The sequence below is a fragment of the Sphaeramia orbicularis genome, chromosome 17 (genome assembly GCF_902148855.1).
Source record: "Sphaeramia orbicularis chromosome 17, fSphaOr1.1, whole genome shotgun sequence".
In the NCBI taxonomy this organism is placed as follows: domain Eukaryota; kingdom Metazoa; phylum Chordata; class Actinopteri; order Kurtiformes; family Apogonidae; genus Sphaeramia; species Sphaeramia orbicularis.
Window position 1 is genome coordinate 3,476,083 of NC_043973.1, and position 26,429 is coordinate 3,502,511.

The 26,429-nt window shown below is 37.9% G+C and overlaps 1 protein-coding gene and 1 long non-coding RNA gene across 2 annotated transcripts in view; one reads left to right on the plus strand and one right to left on the minus strand.

Moving 5' to 3' along the window:
* The window catches only part of LOC115437861 (uncharacterized), a 10,938-nt gene extending 7,672 nt beyond the window's left edge, over positions 1-3,266 (plus strand). The window contains exons 2-3 of the long non-coding RNA XR_003937991.1: positions 1,772-1,777; positions 3,253-3,266. This is a non-coding gene — a long non-coding RNA (uncharacterized LOC115437861). The remainder of the gene's footprint in view (positions 1-1,771; positions 1,778-3,252) is intronic.
* Positions 3,267-5,433: 2,167 nt separating this feature from the next.
* LOC115437965 (succinate dehydrogenase cytochrome b560 subunit, mitochondrial-like) lies at positions 5,434-18,896 on the minus strand. The gene is made up of 6 exons (XM_030161377.1): positions 18,804-18,896; positions 17,787-17,846; positions 15,161-15,262; positions 14,625-14,686; positions 5,901-6,064; positions 5,434-5,694 (listed from the first exon to the last, which is right to left on the minus strand). Exons 1-6 carry the CDS (start codon positions 18,818-18,820, stop codon positions 5,590-5,592), a joined length of 510 nt encoding a protein of 169 aa, XP_030017237.1. The 5' UTR covers positions 18,821-18,896; the 3' UTR covers positions 5,434-5,589.
* Positions 18,897-26,429: the final 7,533 nt, after the last annotated feature.

A 26,429-nucleotide genomic window follows, 5' to 3' on the forward strand; every position in this document is an offset into this window, starting at 1 on the left:
TATAATCTAGTCTACTAGTCCATTATGTGGACTAGTAGACTAGTCCACATAATGTACTGTGATGTTTTTGGTCCAATTCCAGCATTGCCTAATGTCACCTCTCATGTCATGGATTTAGCCCACACATTGAACTAACTATTTTTTTTACGGTAAGATAATATTTAGGTCCTGGGTTCGATTCCAACACCAGTCGACAGGGGGTGGGACCTTTCTGTGTGGATTGCTGTTCTCCCAGTGTCTGCGTGGGTTCTCTGGTACTCCGGCTTCCTCCCACCTTCCAAACACATGCACTGATAGGTTAATTGGTTAATCTAAATTGCCCATAGGTGTGAATGTGAGAGCGATTGTTTGTCTCTATATGTTCAGCCCTGAGATGAACTGGCAACTTGTCCAGGGTGTACCCCGCCTTCGCCCCTATGTAGCTGGGATAGGCTCCAAGCGACCCCGTGACCCTAGTGAGGATAAAGCGGGTTAAGAAAATGAATGAATAATATTTACTGCCGCACTAATTAAACACCTTTAAAATGTAATGTCAATCATCACATAGCCTATTTAGTCATTAAAACATTGGTGTTTCAAGTTAATGCAAAAAACATAAAGAGCCAGGTGTTTGAATGGCTCTTTTCTATGGACGGCTCCCTTCAAAGAACCAAAGTTCAATCACTATTATACAGTGTGGATGGAAGTTAGGCATGTAGTTAACTCACTGTAGTTTGTCAGTACAGAGAGATCTTTTAATTACCTCCGCCAAGGAGGTTATGTTTTGCCAGGGTTTGTTTGTCTGTCTGTCTGTTTGTTTGTCTGTCTGTTAGTGTGCAACATAACTCAAAAAGTGATGGACAGATTTGGATGAAATTTTCAGGGTTTGTTGGAAATGGGATAAGGAAGAAATGATTAAATTTTGGTGGTGATCGGGGGTGGGGGGGCCCACGGGGGGGGCCACTGATCGTTAGTGTGCAACATAACTCAAAAAGGTATGGACAGATTTGGATGAAATTTTCAGGGTTTGTTGGAAATGGGATAAGGAAGAAATGATTAAATTTTGGTGGTGATCGGGGGTGGGGGGGCCCACGGGGGGGGCCACTGATCAGCCTTGGCAGAGGTCTGCGCTCTCCGAGTGCTTCTAGTTTGATAAGTCCTTAGTGTTTGTCTTGTTCAAAAAAACTTATAGACAAATAGTAAGTCCATTATTCATCCTCTGGCTCTGACTCATGGTGCAGCTGTACAAAAATACAAAAACAAACACAACTAGAAGCACTCGGAGAGCGCAGACCTCCGCCAAGGCTGATCAGTGGCCCCCCCGTGGGCCCCCCCACCCTCGATCACCACCAAAATTTAATAATTTCTTCCTTATCCCATTTCCAACAAACCCTGAAAATTTCATCCAAATCTGTCCATAACTTTTGAGTTATGTTGCACACTAACGGACAGACAAACAAACAAACAAACAAACAAACAGACAAACCCTGGCAAAAACATAACCTCCTTGGCGGAGGTAAAAAGGCCAATAAACATTGCCACACACACATTAAGTCCAAATTAACACTAACACCACAACCCCGCTGAACCCCTGCACAGAAAAAGAACACATTTTCAACAACATGCCCAATACCCACAATGCAATGCAGAAATAAAAAGGTGTGGTCATGACTAAAACTTACTGATTTAAATCCATTCTACTTAAACTTCTTCGTACTTTCGACTATGTCTACAAATTAGCAGAATATACTGAACATTTTATAGTAATGTAATAAAACTTAAATCATTTAAGTACTTTGTAATTAAAGCATTTTAGTAAATACAAAGTCTGGGCTTACAGTGTAACTGAAGACCTACCTAAATTCAATACCTTTTAAACACTTTAAGGTATTAAATGCATATTTGTAAATTCAAGACTTTTCAGACTTTTTAAGACCCCCCAGGAACCCTGTAATAAGGTGTTGACTGCAGAGTCTTTACTTGGAGTGTGTTCAGTAGTCCATTTCTCATGTGAAGACTCTGAACACTTCTTCACCAGTGAATAAATCCTCCATCAACAAACTCAAAAAGAATCAATTTGACAAACATTCTACCTCCGAGCCACCGTTGACAAATTGCTAAGTCACTTTAGTTGGACCTAAACGCTGGTGCTGTTCCTCAGCGTACGTTCACTTGATCTAAACAGACACATTTTCTAAGGTACTGATGCAGAAACAGGGGTGCATCTTCCTCCCCACGTTCTACACTTGTCGTTTCACTCCCCGTGTGTGAGCTCACAGTCGTTCCTGCAGCCGACATAAATGGAGTTGGATCTGACATTACATCGCAGTTTGCTTTATTCACACTGCAGGACAAAAGCTGCTGTGGTGTGGGGAGCGTCTCCTGTGCGCCTCGACAGGAGGTAAGGCCTGAGGCGGGCAAACATCGAGGAGCTTCCACTGCCGGGGCTGCCTCTCTGCATTTCAGCCCCATTGCTTTTTTTTTTTTTTTTTTTCCTCCCCACCACTTTAAAAATACATCTCAGCAGCTGCCGGCTCGGAGATGGTAAAACATGAATGACAGCAGCCACAAACACAGATTCCAGTAAACACAAACAACACACAGCCTCTGCTTTGGGCTGAGTCCAACACACAGGGCAACTACAAGGAAACAGCAGGATCAGACAAATGATATCAAATACAGCATTTAGGACGTGTCTAATTTTAGGAACTGGTTCTGCTTAACAAGAACTAAACTGGGCCACATTAGCTGCACTTTGCACTCTGCTGCAGACTGACCACAAAGACTCCAACTGTGTTAATGAGAATAAACTCACTGCAGCAACGAGAAGAAACAGAAGTAATATTAAAAATATATATATAGTTCCAGTATCCCTGTACGTCAGCGTCATGTTCTGTCTGAATCAACCCCCAGCTGAAGGTGTGAGGTTGTCAGTTTCTGTCTCTATGTTCCAGTCCTGTGGTCTGGATGCAGGAGATCAATCTACCAGTAGAAGTGGGTGGAGATTTCAATGGAGGAGAACTGAACTAACTCAATCAAAGTCCATATATCAAATCAAATCAAATCAAATTGTATTTATATAGCACCAAATCATAACAAGGGTTCAGAGAACCAAACCTCCGTCAAGCACCCTGAAAGGTGTGCATGTGTGGATCGACTATTTTTTTTAAATTCAACAGTTTCCAGGTTGTTCCATACAGCAGAAAAAGTTGAAGCTTGGTACCAGTCATGTGTCTGTCAAATTCTATTAAGTTCCAATCAATATTTGTTGAGTTTTAATGAAAAATGTGTGGTAAATGGGATTTTCAGTGTTAAATGTAAATGTCCACAGAGTCCACATTCCACAGTGGATGTGGACAATTTTGTGCCAGATACAAGATATTGTTCTAAGCTACGGGTGGATCAAATTGGAGGCTAACCGGAGTCGTTTTGATTTTTTTTAATGAATTTTTGAAAATTGCTCGATGATGAGAGATAGGAAAATTGTAGATTTTGTGACCTTGAACTTTGGCCTACTTGGCCCAAAATTTAATGGGTTGGTCCCAGGGCCTAGGCCTATCTGTGGGGACAATTTGGTAAAGGTGGTTGGAATAGTTTTCCTGTAAAGTTGCAAACAAACAAACAAACAAATAAACAAAACAAAGTGATCACAATACCTCCCCGCAGAGGTAACAAAAGTCATCTCATGACACTTTACATAAAGAGCCGGTCGAAACCAGACTCTCAAGCCAATTTACAGAAACCCAACAGAATCCTCCAGGAGCAAAGACTTGTGAGTAGTGACAGTGGAAGGAACAACGTCCTTTTAACAGTGGAAACCTGGAGCAGACCCTGACCCCTGGAGGATGGACATCTGACAGGACCACATGACTACTATCAGTGACCAATAGGAACTATATTGATATCAGGAACCATTTATATTTTATAAACCATCAAAATATGGACCATTATAAGGAAAAGGACATTTTTAATATTTCAAAAAATTGTCATGAATCAAAATTTCCTCAAAACTATGAATAAACTTTGTAGACATTGTCCCAAATAAGATACAGATGCAATAAGACAGACTTTATTGATCCCCCAAGGGGGATAATCAAGTGTGTTCAGCAGCTCAAGGTTAATGAACTGTTCATATAAAATATGAAATGAATCCAAACAGTAGTTTCATCAGAAGATGTTGGAGGAATTTGCTAATGGACGCAAGACTCTGGTGCCGTGGGACACTGACGCCTCTGCAGTTGATCCGCAGCACCAAGACAACTTTTTCCTTGTTTTTCACTTTTTTCTGGCTATTGTTATTTTGATTTTCTTTCCTTTTGTCTTGTCATATTCTTATGTGTACATTCTTTGCTCTGCTGCTACCGGAACCTTCATTTCCTGAGGGCTCTGCCCAAAGAATCAATAAAGTTCACCTAATCTAATATAATCTAATCTAATGACAACGATGAAGACGACGCCGGACACAGTGTCTTCACACTACCTCATGACCGATCAGCCGGTCAGATAAAAAATAAACATCTCTTCTAATTAGAATTAGGTTTAATACAGTTTTCCAAAGGAAACATCAACCATCAAACATGATTAATATTTCTTGTCTCTTAAATCCATGTTGAGTTTATGTAGTGATGGCAAATATTCAGAAATATTCATATCACTCATATAAAAGTCGCATATTTATGGAAGCTCATCAAAGCAAAACATAAGCAGCTTTCCTAAAGTTAGTCAATATCTGAAAATACTGATTTCAACAAATATCTAGTGATTTTTGACATTTGTTAAAGGTTTGGTGGTGTTAAATCAATATTTTGAGGTTTGTCATTATTCTAAGACACTAGCTTATTTCAAGAAATTTTCATTATTTTCAGATGCTAACTTAGTTTAGGAACGTTCTATTTTGGGAAAATCTCATTATTTTGAAAAGCTAATCTATTTGATACTTAATTTTCATGTTGAAAAAGTTAAGCATTATGATACCAATTTCTCATTGTTTTGAGATACTTTTTTAGTTCATCATTCTTTTAAGATGCTAAGTCATTTTGAGAATGTTTCTCACTGAGATGTTAGTTTGTCTCATTGTTTGAACCATCAGTTTGTTATTTTGAGAAAGGTTTTTTACTATTTTGAGAAAATATCCCAAAAAATGAGAAGCTGTAATTTTGGAAAATTCTCGTCATTTCAGAAATATTTATTCATTATTATTCTACAAAGAGATGCTACAACGCTCTGAAGTACTATCTTGTGATTTGAGATAGTGAGTCATTATTAGTCATAAAAATAAGAATTCATTTTGATTTACTGGGCTTTTTCTCCCTACATTATGGTTGAAATGTTCTTCCACACACAAACTTGATCTTGACTGGCACTAAAATATTGCAGTTACAGATGCCTGTATCTCCTCTCCTATAACAGAAAAACCGTTGTTGTAACTCAGAGAAATAACACATCACCACAGCCTTTTATGCATCCAGCGTTATATAATCCTTTATTTAATACTCTGATGAAGTGCAGCCAGAAGAGGCCAGAATAAAACATATACACAAACTCCAACAGTGCAACCCGGTCCACAGCCCCTTTTACTCTTTCACTGTCTGCTCATGTCTTCTGACGTCCTCAGAGGAAAGCAACAGCGATGGAGGTGATGACGGAAAGAGCAATAACTGTGTAGCCGGTGCGGTAGACCTCTGGGATTTTGAAGCCTTTTCCGATGTCCCACCACTGATTTAAATAATAAAGAGAAAAGAGAAAGAGAAGGTTCTGCATCAGCGTATAAACTGGTAAATAAGATCTATTTTGACAATAAAAAAAAAGGCGAATATGATAAAAACAAAAACGCTGTGAGTGCGTTGGACATCTGAAATTAAAACTCCTGAGTCGAGACATCCAGGACACTTTTTCCAAACAAAGTAAAAACATGTCTTAACCAAGTGGCGGATGCCGTTATAGGTGTGGTACGAGACGGGGAAGGCGATGCCAAACTTTGCCAACCCGATGAGATAGGGTCCGATGTACAGCGAATGGATCAGGTCCAGATAATAGGGGTAATTTCCAGGTAATACCAGCGCAGCCAGAGCGAAGGCTGAAATAGCTGGACACAGACAGGAGAAAGAAGAATGAACACAGGATGATTGGAGATCTTTAACCCCAACTGGTCATGACAGACGTCCATCCTCCAGTCGGGGTCTGCTCCAGGTTTCTGCCTGTTAAAGGGAGTTTCAGGGTTCCTACAGGTTTCTACAAATTAAACGTAAGATTTTAAGACCTTTTAAGACTACTTAGAACAGAATTTAATGCCCATTTCACAGCCATACTGACAAAAATGCATGATTCCTAGAATCTAGGAAAATGTATTTATTTACTCCGACGCCTTGATTCCCACCGTTCTGAGTCATTTCTCACAGAGGGCTGCAAAGTGAGCGATAACTGGTTCCTGATTTCAGTACAAATTGTCGGGTTGGAACTGAGTCGACTAACGTTACTTTCTTTGCGGCTTGGACATTTAACAGCCATTTAAACATAATACAGCCAACAAGTTTATGGAAACATAACTGAAGAGTAGGGATGCAACAATATGAAAATTTCATATCACGGTTATTGTGACCAAAATTATCACGGTTATCACTATTATCATGGTATTGTTGAAATTGTTCTCAAACATGTTCAAAAAGTACGAATACACACACTGAAATAATTTCACCAAGACGTATTTTGAAAAAAACAAAAAAAACAAAAAAAAAAAACAAATAAAACAATAGGTACAACGTACCTTCTGAGCCTATTTTGTCCGTTTTCAGGACTTTTGATTTTGCCTTTATATACTGTATAAAGGAATGTTTACTATACCCATGTTTGGTATCTGTTTTTTCAGCACAACTTCATTTATATCAACTGCCTATTATTTTTTCACTTTAACCCGACTATATCAACACCAAAGGACAAAAAAACACAAAAAAATGTAAAATCCAATTTGAAAAATGTATATAATTTATTGCATAAATAACACAAAGATGCTTAACGAATCTTTTCAAAGACTTTAAAAGTGAATATTGGTTCCAAATATTTGGTATATGCAATAAAATTGTAATAATTGAAACTATACTCGAATATTTGACATAAAAGCAGATCTTACATATGCGTTTTTCCCCTAAAAGTGTGGTAATCAAACACGTTATCATGATAATTAGAATTTAAACGGTAATACTGTCTGCATTTACTGCGGTTTATCGTTATACCGGTAAGCGTTACATCCCTACTGAAGACCTACCTATCACATTTAACACCTTTTAAAGACTTTTTTAAGGTATTAAATGTAGATTTGTAAATTCAAGACCCTGTGGGAACCCTGTTTAACTACACTGCTTATGTCAGACGTTCATCCTCCAGGTTTCTTTCCACCTGTTTAAAGGTAGTTTTTCCTTCCACTGTCACCAAGTGTTTACTCCTGGAGGATCTGTTAGTGTCTGTGAATTGGCTTAAGGGTCTGGTTTAGACCAGCTCAAAATGACAAGTGTCATGAGAGAACTTTTGCAGGGTCAGATCAAGCCAAAGTGAACATCAGTGTCAAAAATTAAAGTTTCTTCTATCATTCTCAAATAGGCTCACTTCTTAGCTTAAGAACTCTATTTTATGGAACTGTTTACAAAACTTCAGTATCACTTATAGAAAAAAAAGATATAATCAATAGAAAATGAACCTAAAAAGGACTCAAATATGTAAATACACTATAACATTAATAATATTTTTTCCTGCTTGTCTAAGTGATATTTTCAGTCTGTGAATCTGTTGAATTAATTATTCAACACTACATGAATATAGAAAGGTTATGTACAATCTAATTATTAGTCAAATATGCTCTGCTATTATCTGTATATATCACTGCAGTTGTAAGTTTATGATCATATTTGTAGTGTTTTAGTTCCAGTCTTTTATTCAGATACTGAACAAAGGTACAAACTGCTGTCCCCGTGTCACAACAGATTTGTGTTCATAAAAACTTATCATTTAAACGTTTGTATCCAATATTGATCACAGTTGTAGTTTAACATCAGAGCTAAATCCTATGTTTCATTTAGGATCATTTATGATGAGAATAGCACGTTTTGTACATTTGCATAAAGTGACAAAAATTAGGTTCATTTTGAGTCCTGTGCCACGCAGCAGAAATTAAGTATTTTTACCCCCAAATTTTATGTGTCATGTGAAAGTACTTACTGAGACCTGTTCATTTATGTATTAAACATAGACATAAGTATTTAGTTTAAACACAAAGACTATTGAACATGAAATGTGTCCCTGTGGCACAGCTGAATCTGGCCCTGTTATGATGTAAAGCTATTTAATTAAAATTTGATTGACTGATAGATGTAAAACAGTAATTAACAAGTGAAAAACTAAGTAGAGGTTATAAAAATCTTGGACAGAAGAATGGCTGGAATTTCTGGTATATTTACAGTATATATCTGTATAATGAGGAGTTTGGGAGCAGGCTTAAGGATATTCTGGACTAAACCAATCTAAGTCCTATATGACATCATGGAACTGAGATGACATCATCATACACTAAATGAAAATTGGACAACCACTCCATCAGTAAGTTATTTTTAACCTCTGTGGTAAATGAAGATTCATTTCCCCCCTTCCATTTGCCAAAAGTCAAATGAACGAACGCTGAAGAAATGCCCTTTGAGACTTCTTACCAACAGACAACTTCTAAAATAAACATTGAAATCGATCCATAGTCCTTATGCGTGTAAAGAAAACAGAAAACAGTACACTGAACTAATAATCAATATGACTGCAAAACACTGTTTAAGAAGTTTCAATATATAATTTAATAATAATTCAGGGTTGACAGGCCAGCAAGCATCATATGTTGTTTTAATATAAAAATGAGATACTTCATAATCAATATTTTCAGTACTTCTGAATAAGATAAGGAAAATTTGATATCTGGCTTTAAAAAAAGAAACAAAAAAATTAAAGCCAGATTTGGAAAAAGAGGGATTTTGCTGTTAATCTTATAATACCATGACTGCAATTTTACAGTCATACATGTAAATGGATTCAGGTAAAAACATGGTTCCATTTCCACCTGAGTACCCCATCAACCCTCCAAAACAGTAGCTGATCCAAATCAAACCCTCTCACACTCATAAACACAGTATTTCAAATCATCTTATTGAAGATTACGGAAATAAACAAGTCCCACTGAATATTTGTCAGTTCTTTGTCACATTACCTAGAACAGTTTTTATGCATGCACCCACTTTCCCTAATACAGCCACAGAGTCCTAAATGCAGGGTTCGGTCTAGAGGTGGCTGATATATACTGCCTGCGATAATATCATGAATGTTGATTTGACGATGTGCAATTTTACATTATCGAGTATTCATACTGTTTCAAAAAGAAAACAAATGGACAGTGCATAGATGGCAAAGGAGAGGTGTATGAAAGTCCTCACTGGCTGAATGCATGCCTCAGATGCCAATCAGCAGACAGGATTCAGTCTTGTGGTGACTTGACAGCAGCCAAAACACAACATGGTCTCACATGGAGGAAACATGCAGGCGTTTCCTGTTTTAGCGGATGATTTCATAGCAGACGTGGGTCCGCATAACTAGTCTGGAAATGGTTCGGTTTTGACCAGACTGATGTCGGTCAAAATAATGTTATATGCAGCTGGGGTGCCATAAAGGGGGGGTAAAAGTGACAAATTCATGTGGAGGGGGTCCAGTGGATACAAGTTAGAAGTTGTGAAAATTTCATGTCAGATCCGCTGTATAGTAGAGGAATAGAAGCCAGGAGTCGGACGTTGAAAGCATGATAGGTTTCACTTTTGTTTCACCCCAGTGTTGGGTTCCGTTAGTTATGGACTGCACCCCCACGTATATAACTACCCCCCCCCCCCATGTTTGCAGACGATGTATGAAGCACTTAAAAAATACAAACAGAGTTGTTGTTCTGAAACGCTGTGTTTATCCATAGATGTCCTTGTAAGCAAGCAGAGTTTTACAGCATTTTTTGTAAAAAAAACAAAAAAAAAAAGAAATTCACATTTTAAAGGATATCGTCAAATTATCGTTATCGGGAAATTTTAAAAAATAATTGAGATTTTTTTTTGCCCATATCGCCCACCCCAAGTTCGGACACATTTTTCAAGGTCAAATGCAACCACTTTTTAACCACTTTAAGGGTTATTTTCAAATTTTTCCAGCACAGCACCTTAGCACTGTGGTAAAATACATATTTATAGGATTAGATATACAAATTTTTTTTTTCTCACTTTTTCTCACGATGTACATTGTATTATGCGATAACATCAAAAATTACGTTTCATAATAGCAAAAAGTTTAGAAATTAAAGGAAAGCACAAAACTTTATCTAAAAAAAGGGAAGACACTTGGCGTTCTTCAGTCACTCGCACCAAGACAAAGATTAAGGTAAAAAAACAGTACCTGGAGTTGACCTGAGAACACCTGGGAATTTCCTTTTTGACATAAAGTTTTATTTTTTTAAATCAATCACCTCTCTGTAAGTGGTTTAGGCTTGGCATCTAACCTGACAGAGTTAATATTAAAAATAAATAAATAAATCACATTACAGTTATAATTGCAAGCGCTTTTGAGGACTTCAACTAAAATTCAAGCACTTTTCAGACCTTGAAAACACAACATTGAAATTCAAGTATTTTCAAGGATTTCAAGCCCCCGTATGAACCCTGTAAATGGAAGGCCCCCCAGGCATCTTCCAGTTCCTAAGAGTGATCTGTTCTCCAGTCCTAACAGTAGTCTGTGTCTGGTCAGTGAGTGAAGGAAGCAGATAAAGGTGTTCAGTCTTCAAGTAGATAATGTTTCAGACAGAGTATCAACTGCATTTTTATGACATTAGCGATGGAACAGTGAATCTTCATAGAAAATTCATTGATCTTGGGGCATGTCCATAGTGCATGTACCACAGTACCCTCCTTCCCACCACATTTTCAGCCGGCTGAACACTCTTTTAACCCAAGTCCGTGTATTGTGCTCCTGGTCCAATAGCACTGGTGAAAGATTTTAAACCCAATAAGCTTCACTCTCCAATCTCTTGACAATATGCTGGAACTTCTACAAATCACTTTAAATGATACACAAATCTCTCTTTTCCAAGCACAGTCAACTTAATGCTGTCTTATTTCCTCCCACTTCTAAGATCACTGTAATATTATTTAGTTGCTTTCCATCCTTGATCCAAAACCTGAGGATTTTTTGAGTGTTATCTGCTGACTTTGGTGTTTTTAAACTTTACCATAAGTCTTTACATTAAAGGGGGGAACTCCAAAACTAAATTCTGGATGTTATTTTAGCTCATCAAATGTTTGAGAGTACTGCTACTATATGAATGATAGACTACCCTTTCCCACCATTTCTGTACTATTTCAGGGCTTTAATAAATAAATGGAAATGTACTGATCTGCTCCAAAAGCCACATTGTGACCATGAACAGGTGAAGTGGTAATAATGTGGATCTGGCTCCTACGGCTTCTGTCAGTGGGTTTGAAATCATAGGCAGCAAATGGGAATTTAACTCTAGAGAGTCTGCAGTGACAAGTACTCTGACAGAAATGTCTAGGTAAAGAAAACTGGAAATTTATGCACATTAATACTGTGTAAACCCCCCCCCCCCCCCCCGTCAAAACAAGCTCTTATCTGAGACAAGGACTTAATACGACCTATGAAGGTGAGCTGGAGTATCTGCACTGAAAAAATCTAAATCTTACCAAGTGCATTTTTCTAATTTCTAGTCAAAATATATCATCACACATAAAATAAGACATAATCACCTAAAGCAGGGGTGTCAAACTCATTTTAGTTCAGGGGCCACATTCAGCCCAATATGATCTCAAGTGGGCAGGAACAGTAAAATAAGAGCAATGAAATAAGTAAAATTACATCATGATAATGTTTACATCTACAACATTTCCTTAAGCATCTGAATAACATGAACAACTTGAAATGTCTTAAGAAAAACCAGTGCAATTTAACAATATTCTGCCTCGGTTTATCAATTTATCAGTTACACATGTGCATTACAACTTACATTATAATTACAAATACACAAAACATTAAGTAACAAGCAGAATATTGGTAAAATTGCATTTAGTTCACTTAAGACATTTCAGGATGTTTATAATTCAGGTTATTCACATTTTTTGTAAAAGGATAGTTTGTTAATACAAACATTTTCATGTGAATTTACTTTTTTTACATTAAAACAAAGATAAAATCTGCAGTTGTCATTATTTAAAGGTTATTATGATAATATTTTACTGGTCTGATCCAATTGACATCTTATTTGTCTACATGTGGAACCTGAATTAAAATGACTTTTACACCATTGAATGACAATTTCTTCAGTGTAATTTTTGCATTTAACAAATTCATCCTACAGGCCAGACTGGACCCTTTGGCGGGCCAGATTTGGCCCCCGGGCCGCATGTTTGACACCTGTGACCTAAAGAGTAACTTTTCAGTGAGATATAAGAACTTATTTTTAGACAATAGATCTTGAAAATCTTATTTCAAGAAATCTTACCAAGATAATTTTCACTTGTTCCATTGACAGATTTTTTTTTTTTGGCTTCATTCAAGATTTTTTTGCTTAATTCAAGCAAAAAAATCTGCCAATGGAACAAGTGAAAATTATCTTGGTAAGATTTCTTGAAATAAGATTTTCAAGATCTATTGTCCAAAAATAAGTTCTTATATCTCACTGAAAAGTTACTCATCAGGTGATGATGTCTTATTTTATGTGTGATGATATATTTTGACTAGAAATGAGAAAAATACACTTGGTAAGATTTAGATTTTTGCAGTGTGGCACCAAAACATTAGCAGTTCATCTAATAAGTCCTGTAAGTTGTGAGATGGGGTCTGGATTTGTATGTCCAGCAGATCTAACAGATGCTTGATTGGACTGAAATTGGGACATCCTTCCTTAGACCACATTTGGCACGGTATTAAACACTACAGACCAGGAACACCCGACAAGACCTGCAGTTTTGGAGATGCTCTGACCCGGTCATTTGACCATCATAATTTGGCAGTCTTGTCATTCAGATCCTCGTGCTACCTATTTTTCTACTTCCAACACATTAATTTCTAGGTCTAAATGTTCTCATGCTTCTGAATATATATCCCACCTTCTGAAACAACTTTAATGTAACAATAATCAACATTAATATAACTTTACCTGTGAGTAGTCAGAATGTTATGGCTAATCATTATAAATTAGAACAGTACAAAGACACAAACAAAAGAATATTAGCCCTGCAAGTTTGTGCTCCCATTTTAAAAAAATTATATATACATAAAAAAAGTTCATCCCTGGCATATTTCATCAGGAATATACCAATATATAAGTCTCATGTTGATATTGATCCATATCTGCTGATCTTGACGAATACTGGTATTGACAGATGTCTTTACACTGACGGCAGTGACAGCTTTTATCTGTTGTATCTGTTATATTAGGTTTTTTTTTTTCCATTGATGTGTATATTTAAGTCTGTGGTCATTAAAGTATAATGTGATGAAGAGCCGAAACACTTTAAAATAGCAACTCTTTTACATTTATAATGAAGATTTCTGTGTCAAAAAGGGCTATGTATCAGTAAAACAAAAAAACACAAAGTGACACTGCTATTATCAGCAGCTACCGAACAAATGTCATTTTAAATATTGGCATCGTCAACAGTTTTGCAATTGGTACATTATCATATTTATGTGTTAGATTATATATTAATTTTATTATTCTTTTATGTCTAACATTTTATTTTTAGTTGATCATCTATTGGCTTATTCATCCTGTATTTACTCTGGATTTTCACAGATACAGATTAATTGCATCATTTTAGTGAAAAAGTAAATCTTTAAGACATGTCTGTTGTGTCTCTGTATTGATGATAATTGAGGGTAGAGCTGCCACCGATTAATTGATTAGGTGCTTGAAGCGAATGCAAAAATTCACGATTCAACTGATCCGACTCGAATTGATTGAAGGGAAATATTTTTTGAAGTTTTCCTGAATTGAAGCTTCTTTGCGTCACAATAAGCGTTTGTGTGAAACACAACAATGGAACCACTGTTTAACAGCAGAGAAATGAAGGAAACAAAGCTCTGATTCAGGAGAATTGCGGTTGAATGATTTTTTTTGGATCACTTTGAGTTGATTAATCGATTGCAGCTCTAATTGAGGGCGCAATAGTTGAACCCATTCACATGTAAACAGAGCTGAAAAACAGCTTCTGCACCTCCTGCTATGTGGGTCGACAGGCCACAGTAACAAACTCTAACACTGCACCAGACAAATGACTGAAAACTGTTAGCAGTTCATTGTGAGACACGTGTTTTCACAGTTAGGTATTAATTGTATTGGACAACTTCAGTTTTGTAACTCCAGTAAATGCTCTTAGCAGAAATCAATAGCGATGGACTAAATGGCCTGAAGAGCTTTTCAAGGTCAATCAAAAACTGGCAGCTGAAGCAGAATAACTGTAATTCAGTATTTGAACACAAAAAGAAAAAGACTGTGCTGTTATCAAGTCTGCAGTTGAATATGCAATACTGTCAGTACTTAAAGGCAGTGAATAAGTAAGTGATAAAGAACAAACCTCCGCTGAGTCCAACCCCGGTTCCTCTGTGCGTGATGGACATCATCATGGGGACGGACCATCTAAAACACATAGAAAACAGAGCATGTGTGAGCAAAGCAAGCAACTGAACACAAGTGAATGTTATCAGCAGTTATTGACACTGGAGACACTAATTCTCAGCTGTAGTGCTTTTAGTTTTATTCACTAGGAGTAATGCCAACTCTAAGTCGCTAAATTGCAAGGCAAACTGCAAAGTGCTTATTTCACAAAATGCATCTAAAGTATGAGCTGTTCGTGTAATGGTGGCATAGCCTGCGTCACAGAAACTCACAAATGTAGAAAGGCTCCTTGATCTCTAAACCACCTTTTAAACCAACAGAATTTTCCACTTTGAAAATGTGATCCTGTATATTTGAGGCACACTTGAAAAACTGAAATTGAAACTCCAAATCACATATGGAGAGGATGATTTCATTCTCAGGTTTTACTTTAGACCATTTCCCACCAATGACAGATGATACTTCACTGTAGTGCGTATAATGAACAGTACATACTTGTAGATAGTGAGATGAGGAGACATGGGTCGGTTTAATTTGGCATTTTTGGCCCAAAACTTGTTCATCTCCTCTTTAGCTGTCGTTCCCATTGGAGCAGCACTGTGACAAAGAGACAAATACATTTTATGAAGTGCAGTAGTTCACAATAGAGAAGAGACACTTCATTAGCTTAACTATGTTTACGTGCACAAAATATTTTATTTATTTATTTATTTGCACATTATAAAACAGCAAGAGAAAATTTAAAAAACAACTTTCAAACAAGTAACATCATTGTGCAGGAGAGGTTAGAAGCCAAAAAAGGCTTATATGAATACCTCCCTGGAAATAAACAATACACAGGGAAAAAAAAGAAAAAAGAATTAAAAATACAATATAACTGAAATAATAAACTACAGTAAAAATAATAAGAATGCAAATCAAATTACAAATCATGAAATCCAAATCAAATGATATACAGCCTTACATTTTTTTATGAATTAAAATCCTTTTCAGATGCTTTTTTAACACTTTCAGTGCCATGGGCCGATTAAATCGGCTTTATGAAAACAACCTGTAAAGTGCCACGGGCCGATCAGATCGGCTTTGGAGAACACGCCACATTTGTGTACAAACAAACCATCCACCCCCATTTCTTTCTCACATTTCGATGACGTTCCGTCTGTGTCCACCTTTTGAGACCAAGCAGACGGGAATTTGAGGTCACGCGACCGAATAATATTTTTATATCTTTTTAATGTTTCTTAGTCTCCGGTGTTTCATCAGAGGGAGCCCTCCATGCCGGGGGGTGGCTGTGGACTCCGGGGGCTGTGGCGCCTTCTCTCACTGGGGTCCGCTCCTTTCTGGTGGGTGGGGGTCCACTAGTTAGGATGCGGGGCTGTGTTGCTGGTGCCTGGTCGCCGGGGTCGGCGGCTGCATCCTGGTGCGGAAGGCTCCCTGAGACAGCGCCTCCTAAATTGATGTTTTACTTTACTTGTACATTTTTGTTCTGGTCTACCCGTGCTCAGTCAGTCTTCTTAAGTATGTGTGAGCTTGTGGGTTTGCATGTATATGTGGGTTTGCATGTATATGTGTGTGTGCGGGTGAGTGGGTGGGTGTGGGTGGGGGGCGGTACTGATTTTTAAACTGATATGTAAAGCACTTTGTGCTACAGTTTTTAATGTATGAAAAGTGCTATATAAATAAAGATCATTATTATTATTATTATTATTATTATAACTTATGCAAATTACGATCAATAATGAATCGGCTGCGTCCGGTGCGTTTTGGATCCAATCAGCAATCGGTCGGATGTTACCGAGCGGTTTCCTGCAGGATTCTTCAAATATTATAAAAACGACGCGAACTACTGAAAAACGGCCAAATTCTGTGGCACTTTTAAGGCTTATTAGCCCCTTAACTGTCTGGCACTTAAAGAGTTAAATAATGATAAAGAAGCTCAGGTCATAGATTATTCCACAGATATTCCAGCCCTCATTTTGAATGAAGCTAAAATTCCTATTAGGCCGTTTACAAGGCAAATCAAAATGAATATTCCACTTTACATGCGTCCGTACAAAGTTTTCCATCTTTCCGAGAAGGTCAGCTTTTCTATGTCTGTACTAAAGCTAGATGATATAGGCAAAAAAATATATATTTCATTTTTTTTTTTTTTTAAAGCTACTGACGATTTATGATTTTAATGGATTGTTTTCTTGCTACATGACATGAAGACAAAACATAATTCAAAAAGAAACTTTCCTTGCTAAAACTATATGACATAAATAATCGGAGAAACACATTGACAATTGGTATATTAAAAGCAGCAAAAAGGGTGTGAATTGGAATTTTTATTGAGGAAGAAAATTCTCTAGAGAAACAAGTATTCAGAAAGTAAAACCTTGATTACTCGAATTTATTCAATGAATTGCCCAGCCCTAGTTGGTGCATATCTAAAACCTTGACGGTGTGAATGTGTCTTTGGAGCACACATTTCAACCAGAAATGATCTCTGATCCAAATCCAGCTGACAATATAAAGGGGCCATGTGTGTTAACATGAGGTAAAACATAGCATATTCTGAATGTATCGTACGCATATCCAAACAATCCTCATAGAACCATAATAATGGTATATTCCACATGTCTTGGCAAGAGAATACTCTAGGGCTACACGATACTGGGAAAAACTGATATTGCGATGTTTTTTAACCTTGCGATATATATTGCGATACGAAAAACTACTCAGGAGGATACAATAGCTATGTGGTGCCAAAGTAAATGGTCAAACAAATTAGTTGTGTTTCCTCTCGTTGTGGCAATAGGTGCAAGGCACCGTCGACACAGAACGCATTTCAGTTTCATCCTTCTTGTAGCCAAGATAATTCCAGATAACTGGCGTTGGCGAAATTAGTTGACAACACGTTGAGTTCATTTGCCTCCTACATTGCAGGACCTGCGATGTGACTATTGCACACATGTACATTGCAATGACGATGCTCAAACGATATATTGTACAGCTCTAGAATACTCAATTTGGAAAAAAGCCAGAATATGTTGTTTACATGACTCCTGTTAAATTCAGAATAATAGTGGAACAGAAACATGCATGTGAATATACCCACTGACTGTTTGCTTTTACTTACTGTCTGAAGAGGACAGTGTATTGTGGTCTGGAGACACAGGCACCCTGACGGGCCAACGTCCTACAAACAAAGATAAAAAGACAAGAAATTAAAAAAAAAAAAAAAAAAAAAGATGACATGCTATTAACCTGTACAGGCCCATGTGGGAGCAGGATTTAGAACGCATACTAAGTGATAAAGAACAAAACAATAATAATCAGTAACAAGCAGAAAAAAAGACAAAACATGAATAATTTCTGGCAACACGGTGTGAAAACCATCAGAATAGTGAGCTAATTATATTCTGTTTGACATTTATAATAATCCAAAAGGCCAGTCAAAGTTCAAAGTCACAACACTTGAACACACAAATGACAGCTTATTTTTCATTATAGCTCTAAACTAGAGTTACACAGTCTCATCATTCTGACTAAAGTACTATAACAGAGAAAAATACAGGATAATACATGTTAATCTGAGCGAGAGCTCCGAGGAAAACATAATGCCACTTTAGATAACTACTCTAAGCAACGCAGTCTAGTAGCTACTGTTACAACTAATGGATATGTTCGTCTTTATTAGCAGAAAGCAGTATGTGGTTTATTCTGTGCATTAGGTTCAATAATGTCTTTGTTGGTTCTTGCTTTCTAACATAAGGACACAACGAGTCAAATACTTGCGAAGTACAAGCTATCAGATGAAACCAAGTCACACCAATTGATTCGATTAACAAACCAACTCAGTCAGCCTGAAAAACAACAGAGAAAATTTTAGAGGCAATAAATAAATCGTCTATTGTGTGCTTAATAACAGCTCCTGAACCAAAGTCCACATTCTATTAGCTTTACCTTAGCCGTTAGCTAACACTAGCTTAGCGCCTATGTCGCGAAAGATTTACGATAAAGGAGGAAAAATAGACCGAGGGAAAACGTCTGCTGTCTTAATACACAACGTAAATACGTTGTAAAGGTGTCTAATTAAGATGGAAATCCGAAAATCACATAAAGTTTGAGAATAACGTAACATAGAAGTACTGACCTTAGGAGCAACGCCATGTTTAAGAAGCTTTAACAGGAAGTGACGTAGAGGATGTTGTTGTTTTTGCCATACGTCACAGGCAGCCGAGGTTATAAGTAGAAGGTCAAACGCGGTCAGAGAGGAGGAAAACAGTTTCATAGGTGTGGTTAGTTTCCTTGAATGTCTGCAGGATGAAACAAATACTATAACATCCGTTTTCATGAAACCTGGTGGGAGGGGTCAGGCTTGGGCCAAAAACGAACTAATTAAATACTGAATTAGATCCATAAAGGGATAGATCCTGGAATTAGTTTTATTTTATTTTATTTTATTATTATTTTTTTTATTATTCTATTTTATCTACTTATCTTAGCACAGGGAAGATACATAGAGCAGATGAGTTTATACAAAAGTGATGGGTGTAATTCAATGACTATCATATTTTCTACACAACAGTCACAAGATGAACACCTGGGATATCAGGAAATACTTGCCCCAAAACCCCCCCAAAAAACAAAGGCTCTATTAGTAAGAATAATAAACACTATACTAGCGCATTGACCTGTGGGAAACCATGGGTTCTAGATCCTGGACTTTGTCATTGATAATACCAAGGGTGGGATGCAAAAAGGGGGGGTGTTTTTAAAATCCACATCCTGACCCTGAGGGGCAGCATCTCAGTCCCCAGAACAAATATTTGTTGTGTATTCATGTATACCAGGGTTGCCCAATCCTGGTCCTCGAGATCTACTATCCTGCATGTTTTAGATGTTTCCCTCTTCCAACACACCTGATGGTCATAATCAGGCCTCTGCAGAGCTTGATGATAGACTTATCATTTGAATCAGATGTTTTGCAAGAGGGATACATCTAAAACATGCAGGATAGTAGATCTCAAGGATCAGGATTGGGCACCCCTGATGTATGCTGTACCACATTTGTCCAGCAATCACTGCCCAAGTGCTCACATGATTCTGGGCATAGCAATGTGATTGTAAGGCTATTGTATTACAAAATTACTAATAGCTCCCAAAACATTGGTCCTATCAACTTGCCGTTTTTGCTAGTTTCTTCCTTGACCAAAAATACATATGATTGCCGAACTGCAGCAGTTAGCTCTTTCTGGATTTGGTCTGGTGTCCAAGACACACACACACACACAAATAGAGTCTACTTCCCTTTTGTAGTATAGGATTTTAAAAACCAATCAATCTGTTTCTTCAGGGTGGGGAAGCAAAATGTACAATATTTTGAGGCAGGGATTGAAAGACAGTGTGTGACCAATTAGTTTATTGAAAGTCATGAGAATTTATTTGCCACAAGAAAACTTACATAATAGAAAATGTTTTTATTCTATGTGTCCTCCTTCTTTCTCAATAACTGCCTTCACACGCTTCCTGAAACTTGCGCAAGTGTTCCTCAAATATTCGGGTGACAACTTCTCCCATTCTTCTTTAATAGTATCTTCCAGACTTTCTCGTAATAGTTTTGCTCATAGTCATTCTCTTCTTTCCATTATAAACAGTCTTTATGGACACTCCAACTATTTTTGAAATCTCCTTTGGTGTGATGAGTGCATTCAGCAAATCACACACTCTTTGACGTTTGCTTTTCTGATTACTCATATGGGCAAAAGTTTCTGAAAAGGTATGGATAATAGTGTTAGGTATGATTATGACATCAATATGTTTGGTTTCAAAACAACTGACGTAGTGCCTGCTGAGAAAAAACAACTAAATGTTCATTGCAGATTTAGCTTCCCCACCCTGTAAATGCATTTCATCATATATCACTTCTATGTGACATCATTACTTTAGAAAGTAGGTCATGCCAGAGGTTAAAGTTGTGGACATATTTTAGGGCAGTTTTTTTCCCTCTAAATCAGAACTTGCTCTAGTACAAACTTTAATATGTCACCCACTGAAACAACATTTAAGTCATACATCCATCCATTTTCTGAACCATGAGTTGCCTACCTGGAAGGTACTGGAGCCTGTTCTGGTTACCACTGGTGGAAGGGCGGACAGACAAACAAGCATTCAGTCTCACATCCGTACATATTTAAATGGTTCTATGAAATGTGTGCAAGGTGCAAAAGTCATTTATTACAGTCACATCCCAGTATCACCAGCCATCTTTTCACCTCTGGTAAACCAACTTGATGGTTTCCAAAATTCCCTACTAACATATACTAACAACTAAGTAGTTGGATAAAACATACAATATTTCAAACCATAGCATGAAACCAATAGTATGTGAAAAGGGGTTTTTCACGCATGAACCAGAAACAGTTTGAAACAACTGAGTTTGTGTATCGTTTCTTCCATCTTACTTGTCAACAGTAGGTGAGGCCACATCGAAGTGTCACTGCTGTGTGTCCCAAAGTACATCGAATTAACAAAGGCAACCATATTTAAGTTTTCATGGTTTACCCTCAGATTTACTTGAGAAGACAGCATTTGCAAATTCAGTGTTCTCATGTGTGGCCAGTGGAACACATGACTGACAGAGCTACTAACAATTACAAACTATCACATGTTCTCCCACATGGTGAAAAAACAGCTACTCTCTAACCAAACCTGTAGCCACAATGTAATGTAATGTAAACATGTTTAGAGTGTGTGTGACAGACTGCAGAGGGACGAGTAAGAGTGAATGGTTGGATGTGAATGAAAGAAGAAATGGGTTGTCGCAATTCATCAAGATCAAATCAAAGTTTATTTATATAGCGCTTTACCATAACATAAAGAAGCCCAAAGTGCTTTACATCTAACAGCATGATTAAATTATAAGATAGAAACAGGTTAGTCAAGTACCATAAATATGCATAAAGCTAGGAGATGAGGGGCCGAACTTCAGAATCCAATCAGGAAGTATGTTTGCGGAGCCGGAATTTTGGGGAAACATCAGCGGTATTGTGAAGGGAATCAAAAGGTTAAAAGTAGGGTAAACAGCCCGTACCCACAAAGTTAAATACCGCAACCTGACCCGCTACCCGCATTTTTTTTCGTGTCCAAACCACACACTCCATACCTGCATACATTAGACCCGCAACCCAACCCGGCCTGTGCTTACACACATTGTCTACACAGTAACTCACTTTTAAGGGCTTTATTTTTGGCTAAAACACATGCCATCAATAAATCTCTAATATGTGCTGCTCAATGCCATCTTTGGGCGGATAAACAGAGGTGAAGCTCACTTCACAATAAAACAAACCAGCTGTGGATCAACCATGGTCAAATTAGATGATCATTATCATTAAATGTCCTGCAAATTATTTTCATCCATGAATCTTTCATTTTTATTACACTTCCTTGCCCGCTACCCACCCCAATTTCATTTAATTTTACCCTTGCATGTACCCACGAAAAAAAAATTTTTCAATCAGTCCCTGCATGTTTTTGCAGGTTACCCATTGGGTACCCGACCTGGTGCAGGACTGTGGTGTTTTAACCCAGTGGTTCCCATCCTTTTTTGCCTTGTGACCCCATTTTAACATCACAAATTTCTTGTGACCCCAGACATTCAAAACAGAGACTTTTTTTTTTTTTTTTTGCTAAAGTTAATTTCTTTATGATCATGTAATAGTTTACTATACCGTGTTGTAAATAAACATTCATTTTAGATGACATTTAGTCTATATAATGTATATTATTATGGATGGAGGCAGAAAAGCCAGGTGTAGATTACTGCACAAAGTGACAATTGGATTTTCCTTGGTCAGGATATGTACAGTCAGTCCGGCTTGGATTTACAAGGCTGACAATTAATAGTGAACAAACAAGAACTCAAACTCTGAATTATGAAAGAGCTGCAGCATCTGAAACTGACCACAATGAACATTTGACAGATAAACAGAACCACAGTGCTTCAGTTTCAGCTTCAGAATTTGTCATGTCTTTTATGTATTAGGAATGTCTCTCTCAACTCACCATATATTTTTTTAATAATAGGTTTGTTTATTTTTACTTTTATCAATTACTAGACATTTCAGGTGACCCCATTTGAATTCTAGGCGACCCCAAATGGGGTCCCGACCCAAAGGTTGAAAAACTCTGTTTTAACCTCTTGACTCCCTTCACAGTACCACTGATGTTTCCCTGCTAATCCTCTTCTCATAAATGCTGGTGTTCAGGACACCTGTTACACACCAGCATACTTCCTGATTGGATTCTGAAGTTCAGCCCCTCATCTTGAGGAATTGCGACCACCCATTTCTTCTTCTCAACTAAATCTGAAAGAAAACCATGAAAACCTAAATATAGTTGCCTTTGTTTATTCGATGTACACTGGGACACACAGCAGTGACACTTCAGTGTGGCCTCAGCCACTGTTGACAAGTAAACCAGAAGAAAAGATACACAAACTCAGTAGCTAAAAAAAACATTTCCAGGTCATGCATGAAAAACCCCTATTGTGTACTGTTTCTGAGTAAATACCGCACTTTTCAAACTCTGGACACTTCAGAAGCATAGATATCCCATAATGCAATGTAGATGTGACAGAGGGCATTAGGTAGTAGGCAGTAGTATTACACCGATGCCACTACAATCTGCTGTATCACACACAGGTGGGAATAGTCCATGGTACTAAACAGATGCATGTCTTGTAGTGTTACTCACACACCAGCACAGGTGAGATTGGCTGGTTACCAAGGTGACATGCTTCCAACTTCCCAGGATGCTTTCAGGAAGTGGCATGTGTTCACACTCTGAACAATGTGTCCAGAAAGGCTCACTGTAATTCATTCATACACAGTTATACAAATATATCAGACTGTTAGCATAGAGTCTGGGATGGGAGGACATAGGTAGGCATGGAGTCCTGGACTGTCTTACAGGTAGTCTGACTCAAGGAACTTATTTTTATTTCTAGCTCACAACACAATAATTTTGGTAACACTGCTCTGTATTCATAGATGGCATCCAAAAAACTCTAGTAGAAAAGTGAACCTGAAAAAACCTGGTTCAGTAGTTACAGTTGTGGCTTGTTTTTGTTTTCTATAAGTATAAAACCAGTGTAACTGAGCATGTGCGCTGTAAGCACGATCAGTCTAGTTTGTTTGTGATTTGAGTAATTACCTCCGCCAGGAGGTATTGTGATCACTTTGCTTTGTGTGTTTGTTTGTTTGCATGTTTGTTTGTTTGTTTGTTAGCAACTTTATGGGAAAACTATTCCAACCATCTTTACCACAGATAGTCCTAGGCCCTGGGACCAACCCAGTAAATTTTGGGCCAAGTAGGCCAAAGTTCAAGGTCACAGCAAGGTCACAAAAGCTCAAATTTTCCTATCTCTCATCTATCAGCAATTTTCGAAAATTCATAAAAAAAATTCAAAACAACTCCAATTAGCCTCCAATTTGATCCACCTGTAGCTTAGAACAATATCTTGTATCTGGCACAAAATTGTCCACATCCACATTCCACATCCATGGAATGTGGACTCTGTGGACATTTCAATTTAACCTTGAAAATCCCATTTAGGACACGTTTTTCATTGTAACTCAACAAATATTGATTGGAATTGAATATAATTTGACAGACACATGACTGGTACCAAGCTTCAACTTTTTCTGCTGTATGGAACAACCTTGAAACTGTTGAATTTAAAAAGAAATAGTCGATCCACACATGCACACCGTTCGTTCCAAGAGAAGTTGTACCTTTCATGTTCCAATATTTGTATATTTGGATACGTATTTGGTATGTCCCAGTCATGTGCTGTTGTGTCCTTGGGCTAGACACTTCACCCTCCTTTCCTCCAGTGCTGCTACTCACACTGGTGTATGAATGTGTCGAGGCCCAAAACGGAATCTGGCCCGATTCAGAATCGGGCCGGCCTAGAATGGAATTCTATTCTAGGTCGGCCTAGAATGGAATCCTGCTGCTATAATGTTATTTTTATACCATGTTTAATGCAAATGATCCATAATTCCATAATTTGTCATAATTTTACATTTTCAGTCTTACATACCTTGAGTAACTATTGTCAATTTCAGTCGATTTCACGGTACCATATATTGGTGGGGAGTACCACTAGGTTCTATTTGTAAATAAAGTGTATTATAGTTTACAATTAAAATGTTGTTTGTTTCATTTTTTTTCACATATTTGCAAATTCCATGTATTGATTTTTGTAATAATTTAGATCATTTGCATTAAACATGGTATAAAAATAACATTATCGCAGCAGGATTCCATTCTAGGCCGGCCTAGAATAGAATTCCATTCTGGGCCGGCCCGATTCTGAATCGGGCCAGATTCCGTTTTTGGCCTCGACAAATGCATATGAATGTTTGGTGGTGGTCGGAGGGGCCGTAGGCGCGGATTGGCAGCCACGCTTCCATCAGCCTGCTCAAGGGCAGCTGTGGATACAAATGTAGTTTACCACCACCAGAAGGAGCATGTGAGAGCGAATGAATAATGGATCCACTGTGTGCTTTGAGTATGCATTCATAGAAAAGCGCTATATAAATCTAATCCATTATTATTAATTTATTCTTGCGCTCGATGGACTGAAAACTAGCTAACGATAGAGCAGCTGCTGATTATGCAGAACATTTGTGGATAAATAATGTTAGAGCAATACCTTGTTTTAATAAACAACTTGCATAAACACCCACAATGGGGGCCGCCATCGTAGTTTCACGGGCTATGCGACGTCAGAGCATAGAACTGGGAGGACATCGATCTAGAATGGGTTCACAGGTGGGAAGTCACATGTCTGACTGACATTCCAGTACATTTTCACTGGTAGAAGGTTGGAAAAACAAGGGTTACGGGTTACCTGGAATGCAGCATTATTTTCAGCTTGAAACTGGATATATGTGATTCATGGTGTGTATTGGGCTCTACAAAATAAACTACAATAAGCTGATATTGCAAATGTTGCGCGATAGCTTTATACACTGACAATACCAAATTATTTCCATATATGTCTTTACTGCAGTGTTTTTCAACCTTAGGGTCGGGGCCCACGTGGGGTCGCCTGGAATTCAAATGGAGTCGCCTGAAATTTCTAGTAATTGATAAAAACAAAAACAAAAACAAAAAACAACTTACTAATACGCAACATTAATCGCCTCCGCCCCTCCCTCACCCCCCATACCACTGCTATCCTTGTTCACAGCCTTGTCACCTCTTGTCTGAATTATTGTAACTCTCTCCTCTTTGGTCTCACACACAAATCTCTTAGTTCAGAACTCTGCTGCTCGCATCATCACCAGGATCCCCTCCACTCCCCACATCACTCCTGTCCTCCAACAGCTCCACTGGCTCCCAGTTAAGTTCCAAATTTAATGTAAAATACTTGTATTGACATTCAAGGCCATCCATAACCTCGGCCCTCCGTATCTGTCTGATCTCCCTCACGTTGCCACTCCCTCTCGTACCCTCAGATCTTCCTCCTCCCTCCACCTCTCTGTTCCCTCTGCCCGTCTCACCACCATGGGGAGCAGAGCATTCAGCCGCTCTAATCCCCGACTCTGGAACTCCTTGCCACCGGATCTCAGAAACATCACTTCACTCCCTCTTTTCAAATCCAAACTCAAAACACATCTGTTTAGGACCTCTTTCTCTTTGTGAACACAATTGCCCTGTTCAATTTTTAACCTGCCCTTTATTTTTTACTCCGTTTTATTGCTTG